Source organism: Patagioenas fasciata, chromosome 18 (genome assembly GCF_037038585.1).
Source record: "Patagioenas fasciata isolate bPatFas1 chromosome 18, bPatFas1.hap1, whole genome shotgun sequence".
Taxonomy (NCBI): Eukaryota; Metazoa; Chordata; class Aves; order Columbiformes; family Columbidae; genus Patagioenas; species Patagioenas fasciata.
In genome coordinates, this window is record NC_092537.1 from 13,059,133 (window position 1) to 13,077,020 (window position 17,888).

At 58.2% G+C, this 17,888-nt stretch overlaps 2 protein-coding genes across 4 annotated transcripts; both read right to left on the minus strand.

Moving 5' to 3' along the window:
• Positions 1 to 591: 591 nt before the first annotated feature.
• LOC139829372 (glutamine-rich protein 2-like) lies at positions 592 to 1,968 on the minus strand. The gene is made up of 4 exons (XM_071816614.1): positions 1,712 to 1,968; positions 1,278 to 1,442; positions 1,000 to 1,124; positions 592 to 677 (listed from the first exon to the last, which is right to left on the minus strand). Exons 1-4 carry the CDS (start codon positions 1,898 to 1,900, stop codon positions 608 to 610), a joined length of 549 nt encoding a protein of 182 aa, XP_071672715.1. The 5' UTR covers positions 1,901 to 1,968; the 3' UTR covers positions 592 to 607.
• A 2,802-nt stretch (positions 1,969 to 4,770) lies between these two features.
• Positions 4,771 to 17,787, minus strand: LOC139829371 (uncharacterized). 3 transcript variants are annotated; one of them, XM_071816613.1, is made up of 3 exons: positions 17,659 to 17,787; positions 16,422 to 16,524; positions 4,771 to 7,829 (listed from the first exon to the last, which is right to left on the minus strand). In XM_071816613.1, the coding sequence occupies exon 3, from the start codon at positions 5,717 to 5,719 to the stop codon at positions 5,114 to 5,116; it is 606 nt and encodes a 201-aa protein (XP_071672714.1). In that variant the 5' UTR covers positions 5,720 to 7,829; positions 16,422 to 16,524; positions 17,659 to 17,787; the 3' UTR covers positions 4,771 to 5,113. The 3 variants fall into 3 exon arrangements, 2 of the variants coding, with proteins under 2 accessions (XP_071672714.1, XP_071672713.1); XM_071816612.1 differs by having other exon boundaries at positions 4,771 to 7,965; XR_011741829.1 differs by lacking the exon at positions 4,771 to 7,829 and adding an exon at positions 8,773 to 9,898.
• Between the last annotated feature and the right edge of the window lie 101 nt (positions 17,788 to 17,888).

Genomic DNA, 17,888 nt, shown 5'->3' on the forward strand with positions numbered 1-17,888 from the left:
CCCAGCTGCGGGCACAGACCCGTCCCCCCAGACAGCAGGGTGTCCTCTGCCCCCCGGTGCCCTGACAGGGCCATACTTGGCCGGCTCCTCAAGGTCAAGGTGTCTGGGGTGGCCCTTGGCGTTGTGGGCAGCTGAGAGCCCCCCATCATGGAAAGCTGATCGTCCTGCCGGTTCCCATCAGTGCCGTCCTGGCCCGACAGCTTCATCGCGTCCTTCTGGGAAGGGGAGAGCGTGTGACCCAAACATGGGGCCCCGTTCCACATCCCCCAGCAACCCTCCCCCAGCCAGCTCTCCCTGGGGAAACTGAGGCACAAATCCCCCCTACAGGCTCAGCATCCCCCTCCCCACCTCCGTCATCCCTACCTTGTTGGGGCTGCGGGCGCTGGGTGAGGACGGCCGTGGGGTGCTGGGCGGTTGGGGCTGGAAGCGCGGGGGCGTGAGGGTGTGTGCGCCCCCACAGCTCCGCGGAACAGTGGGGTACCTGCACTCGCCCGTCCGCTCCCTGTGGGACAGGACACGGGGTGCTCAGTGCCTGGCAGGTGGCACCCCATGTGTCACTCGATTCCAGGGAGGGGTCGGGGGTGCTCCCTGTTCGGGGGGGAGTTACTCACGGTCCAGGCGCCAGCATGTTGACGGGCCGGTCGCAGGACAGGCAATGGAAACCAGGCAGCAGCTGCCTGGAGAGGGGAGAAAAGGGCTGGGGAGCTCCTGGGGGGCACAGCCCCACCTGCACACCGTCCCCTGCCACAAAAAGCCTCTGCACCCACCCCCCAAGATTGGTTCAGGAGGGCTCCTCCCACACGTGCCCCCTCATTGTGCCGCCTCCGTCGCTGGGAAGCTGCAGCTGGCAGGAGCACAAGGCACAGCCACTTGCTCAGCATCCCCAGGGGCGCTGCCCACTCGGCTCCCACACCAGGGTACCACAGCGGCACGAGCTGGGACAGCCAGCAGGAACAGGGCCGGCACTGCCAAAGCCACCACTGTCCCCATCGCACTCACTTCCTAGTCCCAGCAGCATTGTCACGCTCTGGCTGCAGCGCCTTCTCCTGGAGCTGCTGCCCGCTGAGGCTCTTCCACCGCTCCTCCTGCTGCTGCCGGTACGCCCCCAGCTCCCGGCGGTCCAGCTGTGGACGGGTGACACCCTCAGCCATCTACCCCAGGATGGGACATGGCGGTCCCCAGGGGGACAGCCGGGAGGGGGCGCCCTCGCAAGGATGCTGCCTCAGGCTGCCAGGCCCCTAAGGTGCCAGTTCTGCGTGGAGGGGACGAGCCCTCACCTTGCAGTCCATCTGTCTCTGCAGCTCTTTCTGGAACCGGTGCCAGCTCTCCTCCTGGCCCGTCACCCGGCTCGTCACGTCCTCCATGACATTGTTCAGCCGCTCCACGCACGCCTCAAACTGGCTGCGACTGACTTTGTCAGCCAGGGCGGCTTTGTCTGCTTTCTAGCAACGGGGAAAGGGACAGGATGCAGGGACAACGCGAGAGGGACAAGTGGCTGCGTGGCCCTGTTCACCCCATCACCCCCGTGGGGTTGGTCCCACCAGCCAAAGTGACTCGGGGTCACAGAGGGATGTGGCAAGACACCCGCAACCGGGCTGGAAATCCTCCCTCCCCCTGGCTGCTTCTGCCAGCCGGCACCCAAGGGACAAGGGGCGTTTGTCACCCTGCCCGGGACACCCTTGGCTGGCACCAGGGCCCCTCAAGCCCCTACCTCATCGATTCCCAGCACCAGCAGCTGCTCCTTGTCTGCTTTCTGCTTCTTGAGCCTCCCCAGGGCCTGGGACAGAGCCTTCCAAGGCAGACAGCAGCCCGTGACGCCACGGCAGGGTCGGAGCTGCCCCCCCCCCCAGCCGAGCACCCCCTGCCTCCCCAGCCCATCAGAAACCTCCAGGAAAGGCATCGGGAAGCTGTGCAGGGCTGCGAGCAGGGTGGCAGGGGGACAGATCCCTTGGGGTCCCAGCCTGGGCTCTGCCTGCGGGTTACAGCCACCCACCTTGATGTCCTTCTGCTCCTGCTGGCGATCCTGCTGGAGGTTTGCAAGGGCCGAGCTGAACTTCTCGTAGTCCTTTTGGAGCTGCGTGATGCTGGCCTGGAGGCACTTGAGCTGCTCATCCTGCTGCAGGGACTAAGAGGACAAGGCGGTGCTGAGCAAGGGGGGTGGCTGCCCCACGGGGACAGACCCAGGGTCTTTTGGCTGGTGGCCGCGGGCTCTCAGGGCAAGCAGGACATTTGCTCCAAGGCTTTAACTCCCTTCCATGCTGCTGACTCCCACAAGCCAATTAGGGGGGCAGCGAGGGTCTCCCCCGCGTTACAGCAAAGCAGAAATGCCTGGGGGTCCTGGCAGCTCAAGCCCCCTACACCGCGTCTCCTTACCTGTCTCCTCCACTTTGGGTAACTCTCCACCTTGCCGCCCGCCTTCTGGGCCAGGGACTCCAGCTGCGCCTCGAGCTTCTCGCAGCGCTGGAGGAGCTTCCCCAGCAGCGTCCTGGTGTCCCAGTTGCAGCCGGGGCACCCCGCGTGCTCGTGTCCCCCGCTCTGCGCCGTCGCCCTCGGCTCGTCCAGCTGCTGGCAGGGGAGGAGGAATCAGCTCTGAGCCGGGCTGGATGCCGCCCACAAGCGCAGGTGCCGTGGAGGCTCCATGGCCCCATCCGGCCAGGGGACGTGGCCGGGACCCCGCCAAGACGCCCCCCGAGCCAGCGGGGGCTGGGAGCGCTGCCCCCGGGCCTCACCTCTGCCTGCAGCTGCTGTGCTGTCTCCATCACCAACTGATTCACGTACTCGGCCGCAAACTTCTCCAGCTGGGCCTGGGTCGGCTCCTGCTGCTTCCCCAACTCCTTCCGCTCTGCCTTGACCTTCTGTCCCTTGGGCCTGGCCAGCGAGACGGGGGCAGGGGCAGGCTTAGCCTTCGTGGGGGTGTCCAATGGCCCCCAAACTGGGATGCTCCCAGACCCCAGGCTCCCTCGCAGCCCTGCGGGGTAGGAAACCCTCTCCCATCCTTTTACCGCGGCTGTTGGGTCATCTGGCCGCTGCCGTCTGCTTTCCGGCTGGCGCCAGCCGCCCTCATCTTTCTGGGATCATCCTCCACCTTCCTGATCTGGGAACGGCAGTGGGGGCGGTGAGGGCACAGCCCCCTGTGCCATTCCGGCACGGGGACCCTTCGGCTGCCCCCTCCCTGCCCAAACTGGCATCCCCGCAGCCCCTCGGGGACTGCTGCCGGCTCACCTTCTCCTCCTGCCCGTGGAGGGCCCCGGCCATGTCTTGCAGGAAGGCCACCTGGCACTTGAGGTCGGCCAGGATGCTGGTGATGCTCTGCCGGCCTAGAGGGACATGGTGCAAGGGGATTTGCTATCGGTGAGGGGGTCTCAGCCTTGGGGCCAGGCTCTGAGCATGACAGGCCCCTGAGCCAGGGTGTCCCCACACCAGACAAGCCCCGCCAGCCCCCCCGTGCTCTCACCTCCCTCCGGGAAGAGCCGGCGCACGTTCTCAAGATCGGCATGTTCAGCTTTGGTAGATTTAAGCTGCTCCACCTGCTCCTTCAGACCAGTGCAGAGGTGGCCGAGCTGCCCAACCTGGGAGAGAACCTCCCGCATCTCCGACTCGTAGCTGGAGGTGCTGGTGGTGCCCCAGGGCTTGGCCGGCTCTTGGGCATCGCCTGGGATGGTGGCTTGGGAGGTGGAGGACCCAGGCTGCACCCCAGGGGTGGTGGTGTGGGTCCCAGCTGATCCTGGCTGCATCCCTGAGGTGCTGGCCTGGGCATCAGGGGCCCCTGGCTGTGTCCCCAGGGCGGTGGTGGCCTGGGTGCCCGGGGATCCTGGCTGCATCCCCGAGGTGCTGGCCTGGGTGTCAGGGGCCCCTGGCTGTGTCCCCAGGGCGGTGGTGGCCTGGGTGCCCGGGGATCCTGGCTGCATCCCCGAGGTGCTGGCCTGGGTGTCCGTGGCCCCTGGCTGTGTCCCCAGGGAGGTGCTGGCCTGGGTCACTGGTTCCCCCTGTGTCCCTGCTTGCATCCCCGGGGAGCCAGATCCTGCAGTCCCCTTGCTGGTCTCGATCTCAGGCTGTGTCCCACGTCCCTTCGGCCCCAGTGCTGAGCGCTTCCTGGCCTGGGTGTCCGTGGCCAGCTGGGTGGGCTCGGCGGGGGCAGACTGGCCCCCAGCGCCCTCCTGGGAAGAAGAGGCAAAGGGCAGCAGGGTTACTGGCAGCTGGGCAGCCGTGAGGACAGACCCCAGAACCCCCCGCCATGTCCCCAGTCCCTGTCCCCAAACCACCATCTGGCGGGGCCAAACTCATGTTGAACATGAGAGCCCAAATGCAAAGGGATCACGGGGTCAGCCCGGCCATGGAACTGGGGGGATGGGACCCCCAGGGATGGGACCCCCAGCATCACTGCCCAGCACCCCCAACCCACAGGCTGTGCCCCGAGGCAGGAGGGCTGGTGTCCCCGAGGGAGCAGGGAACGCAGCCGCCTCCTGTCCCTGCGCAGCCCGGCAGCGTCCTGGGGCTTCCCCTGGAGCTGGGTGAGGAGAGGGACACCCGTTCAGATGTGGGAGCGGGATTTAAAGAGCATCCCCAAATGAACTGGGGCAGGAGACAGAGGGTTGCTGGGCAGGGCTGTGCCTGGGGCCGTGGCTGAATTGCGGGAGCAGAGCTTTATCTCCCCTCCTTCCCCTCCCATGGTTCTGTTTGGATGGCTCTCTAGTTCAGAAGTGCCTTAGCAACTCCTGGGACACCCTTCCCACTCTTCCCTCCTGCTGCCCTTCACGCTGGTGACACCGATGGCCGTGGGGCACGGGCACAGTGTGACAGGGCAGCAGGAGCGGGGAGGGGACCAGGGTCCAGCTCCCTCCCGGGGCACCAGGGGACACTCACCAGGCCAAGGGTCTCCTGTATCTCCTGGATGTCCTCTGCCAGGCCAGAATGCGCCTCCTGCATGGCCCGCATGTCCTCTGTCAGGCCGACATGCGCCTCCTTCATCTCCTGGATGTCCTCTGCCAGGCCAGAATGCGCCTTCTGCATCTCCTCCTTCATCTCCCGCATGTCCTGTTCCAGGCCAGAATGCGCCTCCTGCATCGCCTCCTTCATCTCCCGCACGTCCTCTGCCAGGCCGGACTGCACCTCCTTAAACTTGTTGATCTCCTCCCAGAGATCCTGGAGCGAAGCCCTTTCCTGGGAGAGCGGGTGGGGGGTGAGCCCAGGGGAGGGTCCCTGGGGACCTGGACCCCGCTGTGCTCTGCTGCGGGAGCTCGGGCTTAACCCAGCCCTTGGGCTGAGGGCGGCACGAGGGCAGCGCGGAGCCCAGAGGAGGGGGCGTCTCGTGGGGGAGCACCCAGGGACCAGCAAGAGCATCTACCTTGGAGACGGCTCTCTCCTTCTCTTCTCTTGTTTTTGCAATGGCCTCCTTGGCCACGGAGGAGACCTCGGAGTCGCTCCCGGTCCCCTCCAGCGTGTCCTTCTCATGCAGCTGCTCTGCTGGTTTCCAGAGCTGCTGCCCTGTGCCCAGGGCTCCGTCCTCCTCCTTCTCCTGGCCAGGCTGGTCCTCGCTGTCCTGCTCCTTTGCCAGGCTGGGGGTCGGGCTCTGCCCTGGCTCCAGGACAGACGGCTCCTGCTGGCCCAGCTGCCCGATCATGGCCTCGAGCAACTTGTGCAGGGCCACCAAGTCGACAACCCCCAAATGGGGTGTCCCGATGGCGGCGTTCAGCAGCTCCAACAGACCGAGTGTGGCCATCGCTGCTGCTCTGCCGGAAAACACTGAACTTGATGTGGGAGGACGGGAGCTTTTCTGTCCGCAGATGATGTTGGAGGGAATGGCAGCCAGCAGCCTTTCTCCTCCTCCTTCTTGCCACAGAAAGTGATCCAGTCACCAAACGGATCCAAGTGCCGAAAGCAATCCGAGTGATGAAAGTGATCCAGTCACCAAAGCGATAAAGTTCCGAAAGTGATCAAACCACCGAAAGCGGTTCAACCACCAGAAGTGGTTCAACCACCAGTAGCGATCCCACCACAAAAAGTGATGCAACCACCAACAGCGATCCCACCACCAGAAGTGGTTCAACCACCAATAGCGATCCCACCACCAGAAGTGGTTCAACCACCAGTAGCGATCCCACCACCAAAAGTGATGCAACCACCAACAGCGATCCCACCACCAAAAGCGATCCAACTGCCAAAATGAGTCCACCACCACAGTGATCCCACCACGGCAAGTGATCCCACCACGGCCAGTGACCAAATGGGCACGGGGCACAGGTGACAGGGGACAATATAGTGTCTCTGTTGCCCGGCAACAGCCGCCCCAGCAGCCAGCGGGCGCCGCCCTGGCCATTGTGATGAAGTTATCCACGGGATGGGAGGTGCTGAGGGTCCCTCCTGCCTTTCCCGCTTTACCACCTACAGTGCAGCTGGTGACACCTCAAATGTTGTGGCAGTCACTGCAGCCCGTGCCCAGATTCAAAATACAATCGGACAGGTCATGGGGAATGAAATCTCATCTCACTGAATTAAATACCCTCAGTTTTAATTGCAGAGAGAGTGGCTTTATCCGTGTTGTGTACTCAATCAAACTCTCCCGACGTTTAATCCTTTCCTTTCCCCACGGCACAGTGGCCTCGGAGGCGATTCCCCTTCGTGGCAGATGTGCAGTGACTGGCTCACGAGTGCACCAGCACCTGGGAACCTGGGCTGAAAACAAGGCCAAAGTGCCCGGTTTAGGATGCCTTTCGCTGCGGCTGATCAAGGCAGACGGATGTCTTTGGAGAAGGAGCTGTTCTGAAGGGATTTCTTCTGCCTCTCTTGATCGTTGGCACGAGCCAGCGGCTGCTGACCAGGAAATGTGCTCATCGCTTGCTCCCTCGTGAACACTGTCTTTTCAGCTATAAAGACATAAACCAGAGTATGTTTCCTGTCCTCTGTGCAAGAAGGCGGTTCAAGTGCAAAGGTGATCTTGCCTGTAAGCAGCACGAACTGCTCTAGAGACAGCTCTTTGCTGGGGATGGAGCTGTGAGAGAGGTTCTCCAGCGGGCACGGCTGCCTCCCTTTTGAAACACGGGCAATCTTTTGCTGGATTCCCGTCCCTCAGCCTGATGGCTCTGACATCTCCTCTGACGCTTCCGAAACGGTGCTGCTATCTACACAGCCATTGCAAGATCCTCCTGCTCTGTGAACTGAAGTTGCTCCATAGCTGAAAGGGAGACCCCAACACAGAAAGCAGGGCTGCCCTGATTCCTCTGAGAGTGAAGCCCAGATCCCAAAGCAAGCCGGTTCTTAGAGACGGCCAAGTTTCGAGCAGCGCTGTCACACGTGAGCTGCGAGTCACACGAGGAAGAGTTCCGGAGGATGGAGCGTGTCCCCAGATGGTTTTTGCCAGCGCTGACTGAGGAAGAGGCGTCCTGTCCAGGGGCCTCTGCAGAGAGATCTCCAGGCAGAGCAAGACATCGGGGGGCAACAGCCCCTCTCAAACCCCATTTTTGCACCCCAAGTGGCCGCAGTGCAATGGGCAAGCCTTCATCCCGGGCCAGAGATGCTGGGTCCAGAAGTCATGGCTTGCTCCTGGGAGGGTCTTTTTGTGTCAGCCACCTCCTGTGTTTCGCCACGCATTTCTCACAGTCAATGACTTTCATTTCTTTTTCCTCTACGCTCTCCTTTGGTTTTGCCGTGGAGAGCAGATGCCAACAGTCTATTCCAGCCTTAGGGGATCTTGCAGACTTCTCCTTTGCTGTCTGTGGGGCTGGTGATTGCCTTCTGCTGCCCCTGGTTCATTTTGAAGACTAATTCCTGGCAGATGTGGTTGGTGCTGCTGAGCAACACTCTTGGCTTTTTGCTGGTGCTCAGTAGGACACCTACAAGAAAGCAGGTATCAAAAACCTCTCGGTTCTTGTGTTGAATGGTGTTGTGAAGAATCATTTAGCTTCTCGTTTTCATCCTGAGCTCCTGGGGTTTTTGGCAAGATTGGCCTCAAAAAGGGCCGGGTCTGTCCTGGGGGGAGGTGGGGAAGGTACTAAATTCAGCCCAGTGTGTAGAAAGCAGGGGCCGTACCGGGAACCGCGAGGGGCCCGGCCAGTGCCTCGCGTCCCGGGGGGCCCTGCCTGACTTTCTGTGCCCTAATGGGGTGCGAAGCGGAGCAGGGGGACAGGGAGCCGGGTGAAGAGGCTCCTGTGGGACCCCAAAACTCTCCCCACCCATGGTGCTGGTCCTCATTGCATCACCCCATCCCTGCCGCTCCCTGCTCGGGGCAGCTGGCATCAGAGCAGCGTCCCCTCCCCAAACCCGCTGCACCCCAGCGCTTTGAGCACCCTGGATGTCCAAAATGTTCTTCGCAGCCCGAGCTGGCCCTGCCTGGGCTGGAGATCCTCCCCAGGCAGCCCCCATGTTCTGGGGGTGCCACCCAGACCCCGCAGCGCTGGGTACCCCAAAACCCACCAGAGCTGGGCTTCGAGCATCCCCTGGTGCGGGATGCAGCCAGATCTCCAGCGATGGGGAGGTTGCCAGGTTGGGACTCCAAAACACCATCCGTGACCGATCTGACACCCCCGCAGATGTGCACCCCCAGCAACACGCCAGCCACGCCGCCCAACTTCCCCGACGCTCTGGCCACGTTCTCCAAGCTGCGAACCCCTGAGAGCCGGCAGAGCAGCAGCAGCCCCATCGCCTCCATGGCCTGTGCCCCCGGGAGCTTCAGCCCCTTCTGGGCTTCCTCGCCCCACAACCCCCAGCCCGCCTGGCTGCCCCCTCCTCACCCACCGCCCATGGCCTCCACCACCCCCTGCCCCCCCAGAAAGCCACGGCCACCATGGACGGCCAGAGATCAGACTGGGCTGGCGGAGGTGGGGGCGTCAGGGGGGTCCAGGGTCAGGGCGTTGGGAGCAGGGGCTCCCCTGAGAATCGCACTGGAAGAATTTTCTAGGTATTATTTCTAGGGTGGGGGGGCACACACTGCTGGGGAGGGCACTGGCCCTCGAGAGCCTCTAGATGGCCTTTTCTCCCCTCCTTTTTAAAAAATATATATCTAAAGTATATAAATCCAGAGAGAAGGAGCAGCAGCACTGAGGTGGGTGCTGGGTGGGGGGTTTCTTAATGCCCCGTCCCACCAGCATCGCTGCAGCGGGGCGGGAGAGGGAGGGGGAGGCAAATAACAAAGAAACTGATGGCTGGAGGCAGCTGTCGGCACCTGGATCATGGCTATGGGGGCACCCTGGACTGGGGGGGCACAGCCGCTGGGCCCCCTGCCTCTGCATGTCCCAGACCCCGGATGGAGCCCCCAAAGCGCTCCCCTCCTCCGGCTCCCAAAATCAGCCCAGCTTCTTGCACAGCCCCCCCGGGGCCCCCTCACCCCGTCCTCCCTCCCTCGACACCCCCAGGGCCCAGGGGGATTCTACAAGGTGATGTCCCCCCCGTCACTGCCACTGCCACTCACGGCCCTTCCCAGGGGAGGGGGTGCTGGGGGGGTTTTAGTCTTCAAATCAATCTTGCTTACATTAAGAAAACAAAAATACAACCAAGCCAGGTTGAAGGTTCATTATTAATGCAAAAATAAGAAAAATAATTTAAAGAAACCCCCACTTTTTAAACCCCAGCTGCCCCACGCTCTGTAGACAGCACGGGGACTGATCCCCTCCCCAGCTCATGCAGTTCTGACTGGGCAGGCCGGGCTCCATTGATGGATCCTCTGGTGTTCACCAACTGGGCACAACTGCTCAAGGGAAACCCCATTGCTCAGGGTTCCACCACCCACTGTCGTTCGTGTGTATTTTAGCAGCCCAGTTTGCGGCTCCATTTCCCAGAGGCTGGTGCCCGGCAGGGGATGCGTCGCAGGAATCAAATGAAGAGAGAAAAGGGGCAAGAGGAGCCCAAGCCTACGCTGTGAAGTTTGAACATGAAGTTCAGGGCCCGGCAGCTCCCCCTCGATCAGCTGCGGCGAGAAGAAAAGAAGTCAAAAGCTGAGTGCCCGCTAAGTCGGCGGAAAAAGGTGTGGGGGGCGGAGAGCGACGGCTGCTGGAGCTGGAGCTCAGCTCCTCTCCTCCGGGCTCGCCGCCCGCGGGGGATGAAGCGGGGGGGCAGTCGCCGCCTGGCCCGTTCCTGCGGGGCTGCTCGGTTGTGTGTAACGCGCACACAGCACCCGGATTTCCCCTTAGATACCCACCTTCTGACCCAGGCTCAGAAGTAGGGATTCGGCCACTAATAGAGAAATTCCCGCAAACAGGGTTAGTAAAGTAATGTGAGTCCAGTTAAAACACCCCTAGGTTGCCTGTCCGCAAGCCAGACGGCTCATATTGGGTGGTTCAGGACTTAGGAGCTATAAACAAAATAGCTGAGGACCTCTACCCAGTGGTAGCAGACCCATACACCCTTCTGACAGTATTAACACCTCATTTGACTTGGTTTATCGTTTTACATTTAAAAGATGCTTTCTTTTGCCTCCCTCTCCATGAAGCCAGCCAGACAATATTTGCATTTGAATGAGAGAACCCTAAAAATAAATGTCAAACCCAGCTCACATGGACGGTGTTGCCACAAGGATTCAAGAACAGCCCAACAGTATTTGGAAATCAGCTTGCTAAAGATTTTGAATCCTGGGAAGCCCTGTCTGATGAGGGACAGATGCTACAATACGTGGATGGCATTTTAATCGCTACTAGAACCAAGGAGACGTGCATGACCTGGACCCTGTGGACCAGAAACACCTGCAATGGAGTAAGGAAGCCACACGAGCCTTTAAGAACTTAAAAAGGCTTTGATGTCAGCCCCTGCTCTAGGACTCCCACATGTGAGTCAACCATTTTCCCTGTTCTCTCAGGAGAAAAGGGGAATACCCTTGGGTACATTGGCACAGGATCTTGGCCCGTATCGACAAGCAGTGGCCTATTTCTCCAGACAGTTAGACCCAACTGCAAAGGGGTGGCCCGGATGCCTGCGGGCAGTTGCTGCAGTGGTACTGAATATACAGGAGGTCCAGAGATTTGCCGTGGGTCAGAAGATGACTGTGCTCGTATCCCCCCCAGTGTCTAACAAGATGGTGTAGAAATTATCACAGTATCACAGTATGTTTGGGATTGGAAGGGACCTCAAAAGATCATCCAGTCCAATCCCCCTGCTGGAGCAGGAACGCCTAGGTGAGGTCGCACAGGAAGGTGTCCAGGCGGGCTTTGAATGTCTCCAGGGAAGGAGACTCCACAACCTCCCTGGGTAGCCTGTTCCAGTGCTCTGTCACCCTCACTGAGAAGTTCTTTCTCAAATTTAAGTGGAACCTCTTGTGTTCCAGCTTGATCCCATTGCCCCTTGTCCTATCATTGTTTGCCACTGAGAAGAGCCTGGCTCCATCTTCGTGGCACTCACCCTTTATATATTTATAAACATTAATAAGGTCACCCCTCAGTCTCCTCTTCTCCAAACTAAAGAGCCCCAGCTCCCTCAACCTTTCTTCATAAGGGAGATGCTCCACTCCCTTAATCATCTTTGTTGCCCTACGCTGGACCCTCTCCAGCAGTTCCCTGTCCTTCTTGAACTGAGGGGCCCAGAACTGGACACAATATTCCAGATGGGGTCTCACCAGGGCGGAGTAGAGGGGAAGGAGGACCTCTCTCGATCTACTGACCACCCCCCTTGTAATACACCCAAGGATGCCATTAGCCTTCCTGGCCACAAGGGCACAGTGCTGGCTCATGGTCATCCTGTTGTCCACCAGGACCCCCAGGTCCCTTTCCCCTACACTGCTCTCTAATAGGTCATGCCCCAACCTATACTGGAACCTGGGGTTACTCCTGCCCAGATGCAGGACTCTACACTTTCCCTTGTTAAATTCCATCAGGTTATCCCCCGCCCAACTCTCCAGCCTGTCCAGGTCTCTGGATGGCAGCACAGCCTTCTGGCGTGTCAGCCACTCCTCCCAGCTTAGTGTCATCAGCAAACTTGCCGATAGTACACTCAATTCCCTCGTCTAAATCATTAATGAATATATTGAATAATATTGGCCCCAGTACTGACCCCTGAGGCACTCCGCTAGATACTGGCCTCCAACTGGACTCCGCACCATTGAACACCACTCTCTGGCTTCTCTCTTTAAGCCAGTTTGCAACCCACCTCACTACTCTATTGTCTAGACCACACCTCCTCAATTTAGCTGTGAGGATGCTGTGAGGGACTGTGTCAAAGGCTTTACTGAAGTCAAGGTAGACCACATCCACCGCTCTGCCATCATCCATCCACCTTGTTACATTCTCATAAAAGGCTATGAGGTTGGTCAAGCATGACTTACCCTTGGTAAAGCCATGCTGACTGCCCCTAATGACCCTCTTATCCCTGATGTGCCTTGAGATGGCACCAAGGATAAGCTGTTCCATTACTTTCCCAGGGACAGAGGTGAGGCTGACCGGTCTATAATTACCCGGGTCCTCCTTCTTGCCCTTTTTAAAGACTGGAGTGACATTTGCTTTCCTCCAATCCTCGGGCACCTCTCCCGTTTCCCAAGACTTGGCAAAAATGATGGATAGCAGTCTAGCAATGACTTCAGCCAGCTCCCTCAGCACCCGCGGATGCATCCCATCTGGACCCATGGATTTATGGACGTCCAGACTACTTAATTGTTCCCTAACCCAGTCCTCATCGACTAAAGCAAACTCCTCCATTGACCTGGCTTCATCCGGGGTCTCAGGGGTACAGGGTTCCCCAGGACAGCCTCCAGTGGAGTAGACAGAGACAAAGAAGGCATTCAGCAATTCTGCCTTCTCTGTGTCTTCTGCCACCAGGGCACCCACCTCATTCATCAGTGGGCCTACATTGCCTCTGGTATTAGTTTTATCTGCTATGTATTTGAAAAAGTTCTTCTTGCTGTCCTTGACCCCTCTCGCCAGCTCTAATTCTAAGGAGGCCTTGGCTACCCTAGCTGCCTTCCTGCATCCTCTAACAGCAGCCTTATATTCCTCCCAAGTGGCCAGTCCCTGCTTCCATGACCTGTAAACTCGCCTCTTCTGCTTGAGCATACCCAACAGATCCCTATTCAACCACACAGGCCTTCTGGCTCCCTTCCTCGACTTCCTACGTGTGGGGATGCTCTGATCCTGAGCATGGAAGAAGCAATCTCTGAATGCAATCCAGCTCTCTTGGGCCCCTTTTCCTTCAAGCAGTCTTGCCCATGGGATTTCCCCCAGCAATTGCTTGAAAAGGCCGAAATTAGCCCTGCCAAAGTCCAGGGTTGCAATTCTACTTGCTATTCTGTTCCTGCCACACGAGATGCTGAACTCCACCATCTCGTGGTCACTGCAACCCAGGCAGCCCTCAACCTTTACTGCTTCGACCAGACCCTCTTTGTTAGTGAGGATGCGATGCAGCAGTGTACCTCTCCTGGTCGGCTCCTCCACCATCTGCATGAGGAAGTTATCATCAAGGCACTGGAGGAACCTCCTGGACTGTGGCTGGCTGGCTGAATGGTCCTTCCAGCAAACATCAGGGAAGTTAAAATCACCCACAACAACCAGGGCCTGTGACTGTGAGGCCACTCTCAGCTGCGCATAGAAGGCCTCATCAACTTCCTCAGTCTGATCTGGTGGCCTGTAATAGACACCTACAAACGTATCACCCCTGCCAGCCTGTCCCTTGATCCTGACCCACACACTCTCAACTCGTTCCTCATCCGCTCCTGGGCAGAATTTAGTACATTGCAGTTGCTCTCTCACATAGAGAGCAATTCCACCATCACGCCTGGCTGGCCTGTCTTTCCTGAAAAGGGCGTAGCCATCCATGACCACATTCCAGTCATGTGAACTGTCCCACCACGTTTCTGTAATTGCCACCAGATCATAATCTCCCGACCGAACATAGGATTCTAACTCCTCCTGCTTATTCCCCATGCTGCGCGCATTGGTGTACAGGCATTTCAGGGAGAGAGCAGAGCACACCAATTTCTCCCTAGGGGCACAGGAGGCCACCCGGTCCTCATCTGTTTTAGAATGCTGCCCCACTGGGGCAAGCCCAACTACAACCCCATCCCCCTTCGAGCCTAGTTTAAAGCTCTCCAAATGAGCCCAGCTAATTCCTGCCCCAGCATCCTTTTGCCTCTGCGAGATAAGCCTTTCCCGCATAATACTGTCTGGACTGGAGTCTTATAAAACCAGCCATTATCAAAAAAACCAAAGCCCTGCCTGTAGCACCAGTCTTGGAGCCAACCATTTAGAGACTGAATTTTCCCATTCCACCCCACATCGTCACTTGAAGAGGGAAGGAGTGAAGAGAAGATCACTTGAGCCCCTGAATCTTTCACCATCCTTCCCAAGACTAACGTTGTCAACCCAGCTTCTTTCCTCAGTGGTAACTTTGGAGAACCAGTTCATCATGACTGCCTGGAGACCGTCGAAGCAACACCATCCAATCGACCAGATCTAAAAGACATTCCTACTGAAAACGCTGAAAACTGGTTTACGGACGGAAGCAGCCAGCCTGAGGTGATCTGGACCTTTGCCTCAAAATCCTTTCGTGCAGAAGGCAGAGGTAATTGCCCTTACTCTGCTCTGGAACTAGCTCAAGGTAAAACGGTTAGCGCCTATACTGACTCCAAGGATGCTTTCAGGACTGTGCATGTGCACAGAGCAATTTGGAAAGAAAAGGGACTTTTGAACCCTCAAGGCAAACACATCAAACATGCGGAGGAGATATTGAAACTACAGGAATCATGCATATTAAGGCACACCAGAAAGTGAGCTCGGAATCGGAAAAGGCTGGCGGACAGAGAGGCAAACCAAACGGCTCAGCACAAGGTAAAAACACAAAGGGCTCTTGTCCTTGGCGGGCAGGTCTCTTTAACAGGTAAGCCAGAGTGTACTAAACAGAATCGAAACTCATCGTAGATTTAGAGGAATCACATCATAAGGAAGGGTGGGTTCAAACCCCCCAGGGAAAACTTATCATCCCCTCTCATCTGCTTTGCCCTTTAGGAAGGGAAGAACAGAAGAAGAGACTTTGAGGACTAGAACCACTATGCAAACACTGATTAGGGAAACAGGAGCTAGAGATTTGTCTATCACTGTAGAACAGGTGACAGCAGTGTGATCTTTGCCTCCAGACTAATCCCAAAAATATGCCTAAGCTAGAAATGGGTCAAATTGGGAAAGGGAATGGGCCTGGACCACAATGGCAAATTGATTGTTCAGAACTCCCAGGAAAAGGGGGGTACCGATGTTTGTTGGCATTAACTGATGTTTTTTCAGGTTGGCCAGAAGCGTTCCCTACCAGGACAGCAAAAGCGTAGGAGGTGACTCGAACATTGATACACAGAATAATACCAAGGCTTGGAGTCCCAGCTGTTGGATCCTCTGATTGAGGGCCACATTTTATTGACGTGTATGTGAAGTCTTTTGCAGAGAACTTTGAAACCATAATAGCAAGGTCCATTTCAAGACCCCCTGATATCCTTCACCGCTACCAATATTAGAGAACAGGATGCCTGGATTCACCGTTCTAAAGTGAAGAAAGCCTGCGAAACACCACGGAGGGTAACCCAGGTGCAACCTGGAAAACTCTGTTTTTCACAATCACCTTTCGGTCCTTCTGGGGGACCAGCCTGGGTGGTGCTTCCCGCATTGGGAAGAAGAAACCCAAAAGAACAGTGCTAGAACTGCAGTGAGCGGGGTCACCACGCCAAGGAGCGCGAGCTCCCGCTGCAGCCCAACAGATGCCGTTGCTGCCGGGGCACCAGCCACCCGGTCATCAGCTGCCCCAGAAGAGCAACTCGAACGTTTTGTTCAACATTGAAATTTGTTTGTTCTTTGAGAGAGAAAGGTAAGTCTTCTCATGTAGAAGTAGCTTTCTTGTTTGTGGTAAAAGAAAATGTTAAAAAGGGAATCATCATATTAGTGAAAGAATTTACTAACCTTCCTGAAAAGGCGGGAACTAATAGAGGGGACTAACTAACTAACACTTTGAGGGTGCCTACTTTAGAGCTTTATGTAACCCATTATGTTAAGAAAAAACAGAACCTCGTCAAAGGCCATGGTAAGAAGTTTTACAGCACCTAGATGTAAATTTAAGGCACCTGGCTGTAAACCTGAGAAGACGAGATAACGACGATTTACAGCAAAAGGGGGGAACCAGTCTGGTTTCAATCGACTTGGCAGCTTGGGTCCAGTCAATTCAACATAATGAGCCAAAGGTAAAAAGCTGACTGTGATGAGGCTGAAGGAGCCTTCATCCAAAGACCCCTCCTCAAGACCACCAGCCGGCACTGCGCAGGTGCCACAGGGAGGGGTCAAGGAGGAGACTATGGAAATGATCACCTGGGACTCATTTTAGTAAGAAGCAGGAAAGGTTATGAATATGTAGAGGCGTTCCTGGGGTCATTATGAATATGTAACACCTTACTGTATTTAAACACACCTCATATTGTTAGAAGTTGGGCATGAACGGTGGAACGATCGCCCTTGTGCCCGACGTCGAAATAAACATACCTGCTTTATAACCTCGTGAGTTGGGAAGTTTATGACTTCACAGGTTGTAAACTTGTTTCCGCTCATCATCACGGCCAGAGAGCCCTGCAGCCCCGGCGCAGCTCTGAAGCGAGAAACAACAGATGTAGAAGGCAACCCCAGCTCCTGCAGCATCCTTTTCTTACTCCTGGAGCATCCTTTTCTTACTCCTGCAGGGATCACCGCCCCTTAAGGGGTGGGGAGGAGGAGGAGATCCCTTCGGTACCTGCAGTCTGCTGGTTCACTGCTGGGGCGCAGTGCTAGGGGCGGGAAATATGAAAACAAACCGGAGCAGCAGCGCTCCTGGGGCGGGGGGTGTTCCCTGCAGAGCATCCCCCCGGGAGCCGGGCCTCGGCTCAGCCCGACCCAAACCCGCCCCACGCCCACCCGGCGGAACCTCAGGAACCAGGGGACAAGTGACCCCACGATGGGGGTGGTCGGGCAGAGAACGGGTTCCCTCTGGCTGGGAAAGGGGGCGTTGAGCTGAGGGGGAACCGGAGGTTTGGAAAAGGGGAAGGGGGTTCCCTGCGAGGCAGCGAGGCAGCAGGGGGGGTCCCGTCCCCTCACGCAGCCACGCGAGCTCCGCCAGGGGCTGGAGCGCCGCTCCCCGCGGCCGCCGTCCTGTCCGCGTGAGAGACCGCCCCGCCGCCATCTCTAGTGAGGGCACAGCGGCCGCGCTCTCCCCGCACCGCGCTCTCCCCGCACCGCCCGAACGGCGCCGGTACCCGAGCAGGAGGACTCGGAAGGACGTTAACTCCCCCTCCTCGGCGGGGTGCGCCGCCCGCTTCCCAAGAGCGGCTCCCAGAGCGACCGGCTCCCCTCCTCCCCGGCGCCACGAGGCACGGCCTCAGGGCGGCGGCTTCACTGCCCGCGCCCAAGATGGCGGCGTGACGGGAGCGGGAAAGCGTGAGGCGCTGCAGGCGTCAGGCCCGGCCCGGGAGCCCCCAGCCGCTCCTGCTCCCACGCACCCCCCCCGTTTGCTTTACATTTGTGTATCGTATATAAATGCAGAGACAAGGAGCAGCGGCACGGAGCAGGCTGCTGGGTACGGGCTGTTCCCTCGGCACACACACCCACACGCCCCCGTCCGGGGCCCGCTGGGCACGAAAGGGAAGGTGAGGGAAGAACGAAAACTAAAGGCACAGAGGCGTCCTGGCTGAAGCCGAGCTGTGCTCGTCTACCATTTGAATGACAATTCCAAAGGCACATCCCCACTCACGAAAGCTGGCGACTCCGCAGCGTCCCCAGCAGACACAACCACCGGCCGGCGGGGCGGGGGGGGCTCTGCCCGGGGAGCTCCCGCAGGGTCCGCAGTCTGAGGACAACGCTCCGCCCACAGCCCCGCACCGAAACCGCCGGAAGGTCCCACAGCCTCCTTGTCAAGCCCAAGGGAACCCGAGCTGGGCCCGTATACGGTCAGTGCTCCAGAGGCTTCTCTGCTCCCAGGCG

Coding starts and splice junctions, on each gene's coding strand:
- LOC139829372 (XM_071816614.1), bottom strand. CDS start 1,900: ATGCCTTTCCTGGAGGTTTCTGATGGGCTGGGGAGGCAGGGGGTGCTC. Junction 1,443..1,711: donor TGGTGCTGGGAATCGATGAG/GTAGGGGCTTGA, acceptor CCCCGTTGCTAG/AAAGCAGACAAAGCCGCCCT. Junction 678..999: donor AATGCTGCTGGGACTAGGAA/GTGAGTGCGATG, acceptor TCCCCTCTCCAG/GCAGCTGCTGCCTGGTTTCC.
- LOC139829371 (XM_071816613.1), bottom strand. CDS start 5,719: ATGGCCACACTCGGTCTGTTGGAGCTGCTGAACGCCGCCATCGGGACA.